Source organism: Osmia lignaria, chromosome 10 (genome assembly GCF_051020975.1).
Source record: "Osmia lignaria lignaria isolate PbOS001 chromosome 10, iyOsmLign1, whole genome shotgun sequence".
Taxonomy (NCBI): Eukaryota; Metazoa; Arthropoda; class Insecta; order Hymenoptera; family Megachilidae; genus Osmia; species Osmia lignaria.
This window is the reverse complement of record NC_135041.1, coordinates 11,079,941-11,096,989: the sequence shown is the minus strand read 5'-3', so window position 1 is coordinate 11,096,989 and position 17,049 is coordinate 11,079,941. Positions and strand designations below refer to the sequence as shown.

General features: G+C 36.2%; 1 protein-coding gene across 2 annotated transcripts in view; it reads right to left on the bottom strand.

The window, feature by feature from the left end:
* Positions 1-7,301: 7,301 nt before the first annotated feature.
* RhoGEF64C (Rho guanine nucleotide exchange factor at 64C) overlaps positions 7,302-17,049 on the bottom strand; it is a 47,008-nt gene continuing 37,260 nt past the window's right edge. For both annotated transcript variants that reach the window (XM_034340297.2, XM_034340296.2), the window contains exons 3-14: positions 16,195-16,594; positions 13,906-15,369; positions 11,263-13,091; positions 10,784-10,995; positions 9,991-10,255; positions 9,662-9,883; positions 9,438-9,587; positions 9,250-9,357; positions 8,903-9,055; positions 8,525-8,641; positions 8,349-8,450; positions 7,302-8,258 (exon numbers count right to left, since the gene is read on the bottom strand). In XM_034340297.2, the coding sequence (XP_034196188.2) occupies positions 8,130-8,258; positions 8,349-8,450; positions 8,525-8,641; positions 8,903-9,055; positions 9,250-9,357; positions 9,438-9,587; positions 9,662-9,883; positions 9,991-10,255; positions 10,784-10,995; positions 11,263-13,091; positions 13,906-15,369; positions 16,195-16,594 (5,151 nt within the window). In that variant the 3' untranslated portion in view covers positions 7,302-8,129. The remainder of the gene's footprint in view (positions 8,259-8,348; positions 8,451-8,524; positions 8,642-8,902; positions 9,056-9,249; positions 9,358-9,437; positions 9,588-9,661; positions 9,884-9,990; positions 10,256-10,783; positions 10,996-11,262; positions 13,092-13,905; positions 15,370-16,194; positions 16,595-17,049) is intronic.

The following is a 17,049-nucleotide window of genomic DNA, read 5'->3' as shown; positions in this document are numbered from 1 at the left end:
TATCCACTACTTTTGTTTAAATAAAGTAGAATTAAAATTTAATAAGCTATCTCGAATGAACAAATATTCCTTGAAATAATTTATCACCAATCATCACAAAATAAAATGAACTTTCATCTTAAATAAAACTTTGAATAAAGTTCTATTTAAAACTTTATTGTATTTAATAATATTCTGAAAACAATAAATTCATATATTATTTAACAGTATTTCCAATAACCGAACGCTCAAAATTTTCAAAATTAAAAATAGGGAAGAAAAAAGAATAAGGGCGGGGCAGTGGGAGGGAGGATACAGGGGAACCTGAAAAGAAAAGTTTGACTGCCCATAAGAGCAATCCCTAAGCAAACCCTATAAAACAAACCGAAATCACACGCAACGCTAATTTTAAAATTGCAAACATTCTGAACTATGACAAAACATCGGCTGGCAACGAAGGGTCTCACGCCCCCTAGACTTACGCCAGACGCTACATACCACCCACCCCGCCTGGACGTCGTAACGCCAGGACAGAGTGCACCCCTTCGCTAAGAGCGCTACCCGCCCGTCCAACACGTTGCATCCAACGGTGTCAGATTGACGGACGCCCATAGTATAGACAAAAGGACTACAGTTTAGAATATGGTAACATATTTTCATATGTTCCGTATTTTAAAACTGCGCCTGCAAAGGCCTAGTAATGCATGGGTATACCTCCCAGAGATGGTGTTCACGGTCTTATGCCGCGGAATCCTTGACTAGCAATGGATTCCCACCGAATGTGAGTCATAGTTACTTCCACTAATTTAGTAAATGCAAAAAAGTAAAAAATTTAATAACAATCGCGAATTCATTCGCAACACTAATTTCATTAATTATATAATATGTACAAAAGCGTACGCGTGAAGACTGCTTCATTATGCGCAACGCTAAGCTGAAAAAAAGAAAAAAAGAGAAAACGCGAACTGTAACGCAACACTACTCAAATCTACCGAATTTTGTAAGACGCAACACTAATCTAAAAAAGGGGTACAGCCAATCCAAGGCTGTACCACGGCAGCTGGTCCATAGCTGCCTTATGGACCATGGCAACTCCACTGGATCGTTTTTGGGCATTTCATCATATATCGCAACACTAATGCAAAACGCGAATATTCATTGCCGCAACACTAATTAGCAGGGAACTCTATAAACTAATGCAAAGCAATCGCGTATTTATAAGTCGCAACACTGGGAAACAATCGCGCTAATGTCATTCGCAACGCTATCTTTAACAGACATGCAATTAAAATGCAAAAAAAGGGGATTCTCAAACCGTGAATCTTTTACTCGCAACACTAAAGCAATGAACATTAAAAAGCAAAACTCTCAAAAATCTTAAAGCAATCAACATTGAAAAGTTAAATTCTATTTTAAAGCACTGCAAGAAAGAAACGCGATATTTAAAGTTCGCAACACTAAATGAAAATCGCGATAATCATGCATACGCAACATTAAATTGAACCGTGATCGATATTTATTCGCAACACTAAATTGAAAACGCGATTTGCCCAAAATCATGGGGGTCACGGGCCCCCTCTTGTCCTGAAATTACAAAACTACAACTACAGGCAAGCACAGTGACAAAGTAGTAACGATAATGATTTCCCATCCTTTTTTGCAAAAGGATGCAAAATCATTAGTAGTTCCCCTCTTGAAAGACAGTTTGTCGGGGCGCTTCGGCATATAGCCTTTTCTTTCTTCGGGCGGTCCACCCACCTGAAACTTATATCTAAAGCTCGAGACTTGCAAATTCGCAAAACAAAAAAAAACAATCAACAAAAAAGAAAACTCGCGAAACTCTAATTGACACGTGGACGAAAAAGGACTTTATATAAGTCGTTGTTCGTGCACACGTGCCGTGCTCGAGCAGAACTTGTGCGTTTCGTGCCATCGCGATCGCGTATGACGACTTATGAAGTCGCCAAAAATTTGAAAAATTGTACAGATAGAATCGAAGGCGAACGGCATACTCCGTTCGTATCGATTGGATCGTCAATTCCTCAAATATATTCCAGGTACAGGTTGATCACGCGAAATCGCGCCTACCCGACCAAGAGACTGTGACAACCTGTCCCGGCCCTACCTACTTACAATCTATCACACACACCAGAAGGTATACTACCTACCTACCTAACGCTATATTTAAAAAAGGCAAAATCACATTCTCACAAAAATTCATTCCACGACCCCCATACACTCCACCCAGGCGCAAGAGCCTAAACTAGGGAGAACGTCCCGGGACGCCTCCGTCACCCGAGTTTCATCTCACATCACACTCTACGGTACGTACCATTTTTCACTGAAATCGTCTGGCAAGGCTAGCAATCATTGCGTATAATGATAATTACAAAATTTAATTAACTACTTTGATATAGAATATTTCATAATAATGGTAATAATCATGGTAATAATAATGGCAATATAGTAATAGTAATGGTAATAATACTATTTGGTTTGTACGTTCATTGTACATCTTGTTGAATAAAATATTATTTCAAATTAAAAGTTAAATGAAAAAGTTATTAAACCGACGCAATCCCACAGCCTAAAAACACACACACCATATGTGGAAATTACGTCGTGCACGATATACTAACACAATGCCAGCCGCTTATTAATTATTATTCTTATGAACTAGGTCGTCGTGCCCATTGCCTCTACCCATCCAAGTAGCACCTGGGCACGTGAATGGGCTTTGGCAATAAACACGGAAGGGATTAAACCTGAAAATCCTGATCTACAAACATGATTAGTACATAAACATCTAACGGGCTAATATTTCACTATTTTAATAAAAGTGACTCGACTTTGTAAATATAAAGCTTTAAGAACAAATACTGAAAAGCAAAATAGAGCAACTATGACGCAAACATGGTGCACTGCTAATATCAGCTGGCAACGAAGGGTCTCACGCCCCCTAGACTTACGCCAGACGCTACATACCACCCACCCCGCCTGGACGTCGTAACGCCAGGACAGAGTGCACCCCTTCGCTAAGAGCGCTACCCGCCCGTCCAACACGTTGCATCCAACGGTGTCAGATTGACGGACGCCCATAGTATAGACAAAAGGACTACAGTTTAGAATATGGTAACATATTTTCATACGTTCCGTATTCTAAAGCTGCGCCTGCAAAGGCCTAGTAATGCATGGGTATATCTCCCAGAGATGGTGTTCACGGTCTTATGCCGCGGAATCCTTGTAACTAATTTGATTAATTAAATAATACATAGGATTGAGATTAAAAACCAAAAGGATTCCCACCGAATACTAGTCAGTGCATCGTCATATTTACTCTCGCGTCGGAAATTTTTCGCAACACTAATTTAATAAAGGCAAAACTCTAATAAAAAGGATTTTGATGTCAAAATTGAATTTGATATTTTATTAAAAGCAAAATGACTAATTAAAAATTCTTTACAATGAAAAAAGAATATATTGTGAAAATTAATAAAAAATTAAAACATCCTCGGGCGACTCCCTCCTCAGAGTAAATTTTCAAGAATACGCAAAATGTGTTGAAATAGATCACTCTGACTTGGAAATCTACCCGTCACGAATTGTCTTCTTGCACATAAATTGTTCATTTTTTCATGAACGTTTAAATAAGTTAAACTTCTCTATTGAATGAATTAAATTTTTAAAAATTCTCAAATTATATTTGAATTTATAAAGTACAAAATGTAATTAAATCAGTGTAATAGCATCATTAATATGTATATCCAGTATACATATTACATAATACTACATATCAATATTATATTACTTTGAACCATCGCAATAACTAAGTCAGACAAACTAAATAAAATTGTTTCGGTATTAAAATATTCTAATTCCACATTTAAGAACATTTAAGAGCATTCATATATTTCATAAATATCTATTGGAATATGTGGAATTGAAATGATATTAAAACGCGGAGTACAAGAAGACCTAGCCTGAACTAAATGAAATGAAACAATAAAAATGTTACTACTCATGGGTATAATCATACCCATGGTCACTATGCTTGTCAACCACGTATACAACTAGTAACCCGTGTCGATTCGGACCATTCGTCCTACGACATGATTGGGTACCAGAGGAACCATAAAACATGCGACTCACCGTTCGCAGATATACTCTTCTTCCGACAGTCAAGTAGGAGGATGGACAACACCAGGTAGGAGGCTGCCTTGTAGGAGAAGATTCATCTGTAACAAAAAAAAAAGAATTACGATTAATTTTGAAAATTATCAATTTTTATTCTAATAAAATTATATATGAAATTGAATTTTATAAAATATTAGCAATTAAAAAGAAATCTCAATTATCAAGTGTTGAAATTGAAAATTATTCTATTTTAATAAAAAGCAATTAAGTGACGTACCAAGACGGAAGTCGTGAAGAAAGCCATCATCAGGATATCCAGGAACTCGGCAAAATAAAAGAATTCATCTGTAACAAAACAAAAAAGAATTACGGTTAATTTTGCAAATTATCAATTTTTATTCTAATAAAATTATATATGAAATTGAATTTTATAAAATATTAGCAATAGCAATTGAGAAGAACTCTCAATTATCAAGTGTTGAAATTGTAAATTATTCTATTTGAATTAAAATTAATTAAATAAAGTAATAAGATACTTACACTCTTTCCTCATGGAGCAACGCCCAAGACTCCTCTTCAGTGGTGCACTGACTCTAATACCGGATATATCGAGCAATTAAAAACTAAAAATAAAAATAAAGATATGAAATACTAGTAACGCGACCGTGAATAATTTCCGGCGAACAATTGTAGTGAGTCTACTTTCACGATGAAAAAGGAAAAAGCAGAGCCGCGATACTCTAGAAAATATTTTATAATACGCAACAAACACTGACTCTACTTTCGCGTGATTCCTAATTGTACAAACGCAACTCTATTCAGGGCCAGTTCACCCTTGAAAAAATCAAAACATTGGAAATATATTCGTACAAACACTGACTCTACCGACCGCCTTGCGCGCGGCCACAACAATTCCTGGTAAAAGAGATTAGTAAGGAGGTTGGGGATGGGTAGAAATATACAAATCAAACATTCATCTTATTGAGCGTTATGTTTAATGGAAATATACTGTTATGTGTAAATGGAAATATCAACGAACACGAATATTATTGAAGTTGAATATTGATCCTAGATTATCTCGTAATAACGAAATGTATTAAATAATTGTTGATAATTATTCCAATGAATATTACAAGGATAGAAAATCATTGTTAAATACATATAATAAACTATTTTATTAAAGCAGTGGATTTTTGTTGTTAAGATTGTAAGCATATTAAAAATTGTTGGAAATTCTATTACGTACATAGTAAGTTATAAATTATCTAATTCTTTTCAATAAGCAAAATCCAATAATTAAGCATGCTTAAACAGCATGTGATTTAAAAACGTAATTCTATTTTAATTTAAACTTGCATCGAAAACTGGATATTATAATATAATTACTACGATTTAACAAAAATAGTTTGTTTAAAATAATTAATAATTGCAGAAGAGAAGCAATCATTTGCAGTAGAATACGAATGATTTCAATTTTGTTCTAGTTTGAAACAAATGTATTAAAATACTGGACGAAATTATTAAATAAAATGAAAACTTAATTATTCTTTTTCTATGAATTGGTTAAAGAAAAAAACTGTCTCTAATCTTTTCTTTCTTGACTTTGGTAGCAAGTAATTATCAAAAATGCTTACAATTAACAACGACTCAATAAAAGACAAGTAATAATAAATGTTAATAATTGATTAGAATAAATTAAAACAATAAATTCTTACGAAATTCTATTTCAAACCCATATCGTGGCGTCCTTTCAATATCCATCAAATATCTATAACAAAAAAGAAATACGAATTTATGTACATAAAATGTAATCAACAATAATAAACGATCGAATTATAATTTATGCAAAATATTTGAATAGATACAATGCTCACTTATTACTTATACGGAAGGATGCTCTCAACACGTCTTGTCACTTCGACGTTCGCGAGAGAAATGGCGAGACCTTCCTTCCCGACGAAGACCGGTCAGCACCGCTTCGGTATTATTCGGTAATGTTCGTCCCCAGCCGAACCGAAGCCGGTAGACGAACAGATCTCATAATATTACGATGCTCAAGAAAGAACGTTATTAAATATCAAACAGTAAATTATGTGAAAAAATATTAAAAACGTTCACTATTGGTTAGGAAATTAACGATATAAAAGGGAAAGTAATTCAAATTCTGCTGTTCCAACCTCATTGTACAATCGCGGCAAGAGCACAAACTTTCAACTCTTGTATTTTTAAAAACAACCTCGAATTAATATCAAAAATCAGGAATCTAGACTTCTCTCCAGCTATTCTTTCTATTTTTTGTACTTTTAACACCCGAAAGACAATTTAATTTAATGTTTGAAGATAATTTAATCTTACCTGTTGCAGACACGTGCCAAACGAACGAAGCTTCGAAGAGGACTGTTCACTCCACCACACTCCGTGCATCACACCCTTCAACGATAAATCTGATTGGTCTAAATAGGAGGACGCCATAATGGAACGACCAATCACAGGCATTGGTAGAAACTTCGAATCGCTTTGAAACTTTAACATTAAAAGAACGGAAAGATTCGTTGAAAATTATCAACGCCATATTGAAATAAGGTTAAGATTACTTTTTTCACTTTAAAGCACCGAAATAATAAAAAAGATAGAAAAATACATAAGATATTAATGATATTTAATAAATCATCACTATAAAAGCAGAATAAATGAGGAATATGTTATTTTAATTCGTATCTATATTGACAAAATAGGGTATAAATTTTCAGCTTACGCATTTCTTAAGACAATATGGAAATGATGTCAGAAGTTCTTTTCAACGTTGTTTTCTGTTTCTTGTATTTTTGATACCTAATACACAATTTAATCACGTACACGAGCTGCGAATGATTGCACTGTCGAGCATACTAAACGAATGAACTGCGCCCTCTACCCGACACAAAGAATGACGCTCTGAAAGAATGGCGTAAAAAGGGTAAAATACTAATTGAAGGATTGGATATAAAAACCGAGCAGTTCTATGTTTATTCATTTTAGAGGAATTAAAAAAATTTGTTTACAATATGTCTTTCTTAAACATATAATAAAATCTCAATTTCTACAAAAAGTGGAACTGCCTGGTTCTTGCATCAAATCCTTCAACTATGCTGCAATATATAGCATACAAATAGGTATATTTGATTTTTATTGAATTATGTATTTAATATAACAGTTGTATAGCTAAAACCAATCTCAGTATAAATATACATCTATATACAAACATATGGCTTACATCTTAAATAAAATTATAGTACAATGTACAATTCCTATTTTATGTGTTAGACGGCATAAAATACTGTTAATAATAATTAATCAATGTATGCGGTAAATTAATTAATTTATAAATCGTCAAGCTTGGTTTACGAAACATTTGGCAGTTTCTTGGTTCTCATAAATCGTAGGTACAAAATGCGACTACCCTATTACTTCATTTTTTTTAAAAATATTATATGCACTATTATCGATGTTCTCGCAAAATTTAAGTGCCATTCATTAAGTACTTACATAGGAAAGAAATCGCAAAATTTGACATTGCGATACGTGAAAGTACCCAGTACACCGGTCAGTATCACAGCTACTCTGCTCTTTCGGTTTCAATGTAAATTACAATTAAACAGTTCTACCATGTAGCTAATTAACTCGGTCTGGTGTTTGTGCGCAGTTGTAAATCAGGAAAGAAAGAAAAAGTAAAGAAAGTAGCTTAATGCGTTTTGACGCTATACAACGTATTGACTACAGCGACGTAGGAAACTTAAGTTTCTGCAACGTACTGTAACCGAACGCATTTAAGCGTGCGGTGAGAACTAGACTTTCGTGTTACTCATTGACATGTGTCTTCAATGAGCAGAGGAAATCCTTTGGTCCAACACATTCTCCTCGTTAAGTCATCTGGAGATCGTACGGATGTTTGATCACTTTAGGAATCATCGTAACCTTTAAATAATAGCTGTAAATGTAATATAGGTTTGATTTTTACATGTAATTCGGATTCTTTATTAATTTCTCGCGACACCGCATATCATGATATTTGGTAATGCTCCACGACGTTTGCGCCATGCACCGAGAGACTGCGCGTGGGCCTGTAACGTTCTACACCATCTTTTTGTTCTGGCTCCATCTTCAGCCTATAACAAAATAGAAAATATCTTTATGAGAATGTTTTTCTTATTTTAAAATAACAATATTAATATATTTCTCTACTACGGAATTCCTACCTTAAATATAAAAGTTTCTTTAGACGATAATTCTTGAATTTCAAAATAATCCTCGAGATCTGTTTCACAGCATACTATACATTTATCAAGATACAACGGTTCCTGAAATGAACAATAATTTTATAAGTTTATATTTAAGTACTACGTACTTGATTCAAAATTGTTGATTAACTTACCCGCAGTAAAGAATAACGACCAAGTTTTTCTTTTACCAACAAGAGGGTAGCTTCTTTGATACCTATTTGTCTTGGGAAAAGAGAGTCGTCGTTGAATTCAAGATCCTCTCCATTTGGCTATGGAAAAAAAATTATTTATAATAATTCTATAAAAACAGAATTATTATACAAAGTGTCCCATGCGTTTGGAGCAAACTACAGCTCTAAAACGATAGAAGATAGAAAAATATGTCATTAGGAAAAATTAAATGATATTAAATGAAGTATGAAAGTTTCAAAGATTTCAAGGTATTAAAATTCTCATCTATTTTCTACTACTTTAGAATTATTGCCTGACCCAGTTTCATGAATAAAAAATAGAAATATGTAATTAGGTACCTTGCCATTAGTAACCAGCATGGCAGTAACAGGAGCAAGCTTGACGGTTCGCCCGCGTCTCCAATTGTTATCTGTTGGTTGAGCAACTAAAAGTCGTCCTTCCAAAACGAATTTAGCTTCTTCGTGAGCCCATTCTAACACTTCCACAGCCATCTATTCCGTCGGACACACGATTAACATACATTTAAATTTTAGAAATTCTTGAGATACTTGATATTCTAAACACCCTTTGTTTTGTAATTCTTTTACACCATTCTATTACACATGAAGGAGTAGACAGTAACTCAAGCTCATTAACACATTTGTATTTTGTAAAAATATATTTTTATATAGTTTCATAGAATTACCTTCCTCAACTTTATGTTCACCATGTCTTGTTCACCAATGGGCCGTCTACCATTCTGTATAATTGAAATTCTTCTCCAGAGCTTCGTTGATGTCACATCTTTTGCTTCCTGTAGATTCAATCATTCAATAATTTAATCAAATACTTGTTATTTAATATTTTCAATATATGAATGGATGTTATATTTACAGCGTTCATGTGTTCCAAATGCAATTCTATATTAGCTTGAGCCTGTTTTAGTTTTTCTTTAGCTTCTTGAATATCTGGTCTTACAGATGGCGTAGCTTTCAATAACCGAGCCAACAGGAGAGGATATTTTGTTACTCTTTGAACTGGAACCTGAAAGAAAGAAAAGATATATTAATAAATGGATGTTTTGTATTTTGAGAATGTTCAACTTTATTTGCTCTCACCATAAGAAAAGAATTCAAATTCATCCTACGTAAAACCGTGTTCTCCATTTGGGAAACTCTCAAAAAGATTCGTAACAACTCTTTCTCTTTTTCTAAATTTTGCAACAATAAACTTGCGCTTCCTTGACGAGTACAGTAGCTTTCGAAAGCGTGGAGCATCCGCTCAGACTCCAAAAAGATTTTTCCCACGTCTACCGTCAGAAGATCTTCGTCCCCTGACTCCTGTGTATCAATAATCAATTCTGAATCTATCACTACTAATTAAGAAAGTTATATTCAACAAAACATATTTAGATTTCGTGGAACCACCATCACATGTGTATGTTCACCTGAGCAAATTCCACGGCATCTTTCAATTTCTCTGCAAGTACAAGGTTGTGCTCAAGAAGTTCTTCCACATTTAGAAAAATTGCTGTAAGTTGATCAGAAGTAAGAAGGCCAGCCCTCAACATAGGTCGATGAAATTCTTCCAGAATGATTTGTAAATCTCTCCCGTACTTCAATTCAGTCTCTACAATTTCTGTAATGATTTCTTTACGTTCTACTCTTTTTTTGGAACATTTTCTGCACACGAAGGGGGCGTACACCACACCACTGTAAAAAAGAATTATTAATTCTTAATTTTTAATTTATGCTCAATTTCTAAATTAAAAATTGATGATATTGTACGGTATTGTTATTAGTATATTAATAATAAGGTTTGAACGGTTTTATGGTATTGATATAACAATTTACTGGAAGTTAATGCATATTTGGTAATAAAACTTTCACGACGGTAAACAGAATCAATGGTAGGAGAAAGTTCGATTCAATGACTCTAAGTACCTGTTACGTAGTTTGTCTTTCATGATTATTATTGAAATGGTATGCATTTTATTCCGTAAAAATTCACTTCCTGAAGAACTATCAATAATATCAACGGAATGTATTTATGCTAATTTAATTTCTCAAATGCATTTACTCGTTAATATAATTCTTAAAATATATTTATACTAGTTTAACACGACAATAGCCATGTGGATCAAAGTGATCCAAAATTAATGCAATCGTACAATTAAAAAAATAAAAGAAAACAATCTTATGTGACAAACTTTCATTAATATTGTAACATCATCGTTTCACCTGTCAGTTATTAAAGGATCCAAACGTTGTTCGCAATCCTCGCAGAGCTTTGAATCACCGGAAATCACTTGTGGGATTCCACTGAGGAGACTTCCTGGTCCCGAAGAGACATTTCCTGTTCTCCAACGTCTTGGCACGCCTCGAGTGCTGCTAGCTTGACTACTTTCTGATCCAACTCCGCTATCAGTTCTTTCTATATCTACAGCCCTGGCCTGTAAAAATCCATTGGTATTCGCATCATCAGTTTTTCAGATATTTATCTACATTATCACAATGAATTTTAAATTAATGTAACTGTAAACATGACTTTATTGTACGGTAAAATGGATGATACATTCAAAGATAACCGTAAGTATTTATTATGAGAAAATATTTATTTAATTATTTATCAGGTGGTATACTTATTCAATAATATTACAGTAATTATTAATATTATAATGAGTGCTAAATCGTTTTTAAGGAGTTAAATGAAAACTTACCTTTGATGTTTCCGAGGAACTAGTCAATATAATATTGCATTCTTCGCTGCTATCAGAAACATTAGATATCTGCGAGCTTTTTGAGCTGAGGTCCCCAAGACTAGTCTCCTTTTGCTCATACAAAGCTTCAAGGTCACCCTCTGTATCTTCCTCATCCTCTTCATCATCGTCCTCCTCCTCTTCAACCGATATCGCTCGATCTTTCGAGTCCATCAGAAAATTAAGTAACTCAAATTTACTGGAAATATTCTCTTCCTCCGGCGAAGTGGACATTTTCTTGAAGAAATCCTCAGGGCTCTTCGACAAATAGTTCTCGGTAATATCTTCAGGATTGGTCTTCTTGAAGACATTGTCCGTCAGATAGGTGTCAAGAAACTGTTCGGTATTGTTCTTCCTATAGTAATCCACATCACCGAAGTATATTCTATCCTTGATGTAATCCTCCGTGGGTGGTGGGCTGAGTGGAAGAGGAGGAGGCTCGTCAGGGATCTCTTCATAAATGGGTTCCTTGATTACCTCGTAAGGATTCTCCTCGAGAAACAGATTCGTCGAGATGAAGTCACCCTCGGAATTCAAGCTGGACGCTCTCGAGTAATTCGCCTCAAGAGTCGATTCAGAGCTCTCGTATTCCTTGCTCTTCAGTAAACTCTGCTTAAGAATCTTCAGGATCGCCTCGCCACTGTCCTCGTTCAAGATCTCTCCGTTTTCCCGCGCTTTTCTCAGAGAATCCTCCAACAACTTGGAGATCAGTGCTTCTTTTGACAGTTTCGTCTTTTCTGGATTTTTCTGATCACTCTTCTGATCATTCGTCACATAGAACTTTGCACTCTTCTCTGTATTAGAAGCTTTCATTTCAGACCTCTCTGCAGATTTCTCTCCAGCTTCCTTATTCTTCCCAGAAACATCCTCTTCATCAGACTCCGATCTCGTCTTCAGTTTCGACTTGGGATCCTCTTTGCCACTCTCCACCACGATGTTCGATTTATAATTCTCCAGAATAACTAGCGTGCGATTCTCACCAGAAGTCTTTATTCTAGGAAGATTCTCCGAATTCACTGAGATCACTGTAGGGTTGTAGACACTGTCTTCGCCTCCCACACTGATGGTCACTTTGTTGTCGGGTGTGGTTTCAGCAGTGGGTGCTGTGGCGTCGCCATTGATCAAAATAGATGTTCTTCTTGATTCATTGGTCCCTGGACCAATCTGTAATCGATGGACCAGAGGAGAAGCTCGAGGGCTCACTGTAATCTTGTATACGTTGTTCTCTGTCGTTGGGGTGCCAATTTCGACTTTAGAAGAATTGTAGCAACTCGATGTTCTCCAGCTGGTTTTTAACCCTGCATTTGATTCAAATTGTTCAGAAAATTTGGTTTTAACACCTGGATCACTGATTCTGTAACGGTGCTTAGGTTTTCCAGGGGGAGGAGACCAGCTGGTTGGTCTCATCCCTCGAAAATGGTCATTATTTCTTTCATAACTATTAGAAGACTCTGTTAATAATTCTAGTTCTGTTTTAATAGTAGTTTGTATTCTATCTTGAGGCACTTCTTCAGGTTCTTTCGCTATTGACACATCTTGCTGATGTTCTGTTTCTGTCGAGTCGTTAGGGTTTGGATTTTCTATGGTTTCTTTCGTGGATTCGATCGAATCTTCTCGTTGAAGGGTTTGTTCGCTGGAATTTAGGGAAGATGGCGTGTCTTTGAGCTTTCTACTGAGACTGATACGCATAGTGTCCATGAAAAGCACGTCGCCAGCTGATACTTCTGGTCTGTTAGATGATCGCTCGCTTTGGCTGCGCGATAGTGATGATCTTTTGGAGTTCTCTGGAACTTTATGTAAATAAAATCAAATAAAATGAAAGTATAGTATTAATCGAATCAACAGATTTTATAATTTTTTAACTCTTTTGAGATAGAATAAAAAGCTCGATATTTTATTATAAATAATAATATGATAAAACTGGTAAAACAAACACGTAGAAAAAAGTAAATGTTATACAAGTGAGGGTAGAAATAAAAATATAAAAAAAATGCATCATTGAGAAGATAATTTCAGGTTCAATAGTAATTGATGATGTACAAAAAATATGTGAACTTATCATTCAGCAAACAAGGTCTACCATTGTATAAATATAATCACGTGCAAGTGAATAGCCATGAAAAGAAGAGAAAACGCGTGAGATCTCTGAAAAGGATAATTACACACTCGTGGTAGACAGAGAAATGAGAACTCTGTAAACCATCTGATGATTTATGAGTTTTAACACCAGAATATTTTTCGTGAAATTATCATTGTTAACAGATAATATCGTTTGATCAAAATGATTCAGAAACCGAGTGTAAAATTTTGCATACTCTTGCATGTTTTTTATTTTCAAGAAGTATTTATATAAATTTTGTAATGTTTAGAGGGCTTCTTTGAATTATCTATTATAATAATATATTTTTTGTATATTAACAAATAATAATAAATTATCCTTAATGGGTTAAAATGAATAGCACCTTATATAACATTTGCAAATATTTTTAAGTATTTCCTCTTCAGATAAATTATTAGTACAGTGATCCCATTTATAAAATGTTAAAGTTACATGCAGTTGCAGAAGAAAATAGTATTTAATATAAAAAATAAATCATTTCTCACCCTCAGATTTCAATATCAAATCCTTCTCGTCAACAGCAATCCTAGGAAAACGATCTTCATGTTCCTCGATCTTAATCTGCACCTCAGTATCCTCTTCCATTTTATTCCCTTGTTCTTCTTCCGTTATCCTTTTCCTTTCTTCAACTTCTTCCTTCGTATTCTCTTGTCTCAACGAATGAACACTTTGATCACCAAAATTTCTCGAAGTATCCTCGTTATGCCGCGACGACTGTACGTTCTCTTTCTTTTTCTTCGAGAAAGCACGTTCCACATTGCCGGAAGGTACAAATTGATCTACCTTAATCCCGTCAACGTTAACGGGGTTTTGGCACACATCCTGCGAGATTCTGGGCTCCTTCAATCGTACCCTGTCCTCCTTTGGATCCCTGATATTCGGAATAGTAATAAAATTGTACCTTTCCCTTTGATCGTGCAAACTTATTGGCTCCTCCTCCTCCTCCTCCTCTTCATCGTCTTCCTCCTCATCTCCTGACTCTTCATCGTCTCTTTGTTCTCTACCAGAAGCACAGATCCTGCCGATTCTGCTCCAAGATAGTCGGGTCACTTCGGACGGCTTCTCCGGAGCGAATATAACGTTGTCGACGTTGAACAGGACGTTCTTCCTTCTAGTTTCGACCACCTTCCCCCGCTTCAGAATGCTCTTCAACGTTTGTTTGGCTTCCTTCAACCGTCTCGGCGGCCGTTTCGGTGAAACCTTTGGTATGGGTATCCTGGTAACCGGCGGGATCTCCTCGTCGTCCGAGATCTCCCGTGGCTCGTTGAACACCCTGATTCGTTGGCCGCCGATCGCCGCCACCGCGCTCCTGTTCGGTATCCTCTCGATCGATTTCACCTTCGACGAATCGAAGAGACTCGAAAGCGGCCTGCTGTCCTCCTGTTCGAGAGCGTTGTCCGACAGATCGTCGCTTAAATCGTCCTCGTCCTTGTGCTTCTTCAAGAGAAGATACGGATTCACATCGCACTCGAGGATGCTTCTTCTCGAATCACCGGCACTCGACGGTCTTTCCTTCCATACCTCGTCCTGGTTACTTTTTACCTCCGTTGATTTCACCAGCCCACGATCCGTCCAATCTCTGCCCTTGATCTTTTTCGGTATCCGCACCAGTCTGCCCGGCGTCGTTGAAGTCGATTGACCCCGCGATTGCTCCGAAGAAGGTGCCTCCTCTAGCCAATCGTCGCCGGTGGATGCACCAGTGAAGCTCGCTCGTGACTTTCGCGCCGTTTCCTCGTAGCTCGCCTCTTTGTCGAACCATTCGGACCTCGAGCAGGTACCCTCGATCGAGCTTTTCCGCTCCTTCGTGTTCCTTGCCACGCTCTGACTCCGAGAATCCCGTTGAGACAATGGCCGGTGCGGGGAAATACTGCGGGCTCGGGTCCTCGGCTCCATCAGACGGTTCCGACGCATCTGGTCGTAGGGATCGTCTATCGATGACTTCAACACCCCTGTGGAGTTTTTATTTCGTTCATTAATTTACACTACATGTTTATTTGTCTCTTAGGTTGGGTGTCCTAGTACAGGGATATAAGAGAGTTTTATTAGTTTGTCTGATATGATTTTATGACAGAAAAGTATTGTATAATTGCACTTATGACACGTCAATTTTAAGCACAAAGTTTGCTGGACACAACTACATAAATGCTGTGATAATATTCTTAATACAAAATTGGTAATTCTTCGTTGAAACGAACAATGTTGTTTAATAATTCTTGTCTGATCGATTGTTTGCTTCAACAAAGAATTAGCCATTTTGTATTAACAATACTAATAGGCTGTTTTGATATTCATATTCTTCAGTATTTGTTAAAGTATTATGATTTATACCTCCAAAGATGAGACATAACAGCGAAAACACTTGTCACAGATACAGATACATGTGTAGTTATATAAAACAGCATTTTAAAACAATGAAATTGCAGTTTCACCTGGCATACGTGTCGCCCGAGAAACTCACTTATGAACTCTCAGCAAATATATCCATTTAGAGCAGATTAACAAATGCTAATTGGTCTAAAAGGCATGCGTGTTAATTATAAAATATATCTTTTCGTAACTTATATCTCCTTTGAAGCACCAATAAAATACGAAGAACAAAGGATTATAAGAATTAAAAAATTATAATTATTTATTAAGTTTTGTAACTGCTACTATGCTTGAATTTTCACCTATCACCATCTTATAAAATAAATACGTATTTCATATTTTTATGAATCTTTGCTAAAGGTAAAAGTAGCAATAATTAAAGTTTATCTATTATGAAAGGTACTTACCCGCGAGGCTGGGCCTGGATCTCGAGGAAACCGACGGAAGTCGACATGTTCCTCCTAAAGGTACACCAGCCAATCGGTGACCACCGCACTTGCGGCAATTGCCGAACTTCCTGGTCGTTCCACTGAGAAATTCTGGACAGGAACATACTACCAGTACTGGTGCTCCCGGTGGCGGCGGTGGTGGTGGTGTCATGAATCGTGGTGGTGGCTCGTGACCAGCCCTCGAAGATCGAACCGTACCGTACAGCCATGGATCACCATAGATCATTTGACGGGATATCCCGCTACCGCCGCTTATCGTTCCCCACCCTTTTCCGGGATCATCGGTGCTCTGATTCTGCCTCGATAGACCCAATCTCACACTCCACGACTTTTTTCCTTTGCTCAGTGTGTCGTAATTCTGAAACAAATAAATATTTATCAATCGTTATTTAAGATTCGAAATCTTTTACTTAATGACATCGTTAATATTCGGTGCAAGTACTTGTTGCGAATAATTAGCCGCTTGTTATCATCGTTCGAAAGGGAGAATGTGTACGTGAAACTTTCGTTGTCGACAGGATATCCTCTTTTAGTAAACGAAATTCTCAATGAGACGCACGTATTGTACCGCAACTCCAAATGTTGATGTTAAATTATATTCGTGCAAAGTGCATAAAAACAAAACATGCCAGTCTTCAAGACAATCTAACAATGTCATTGGTCCGCGTTGAATTTACATGAAAATAAATTTTGATTCTAAAAATTATGGAACGGACCATTGAGAATAATTATATGTGGTGAATGTATTCGAGTATTGATTGCAAGGGTGAGAGGAGAGAGAAGGAATGAAAGAAAGAAAAAAGGAAGAAACAA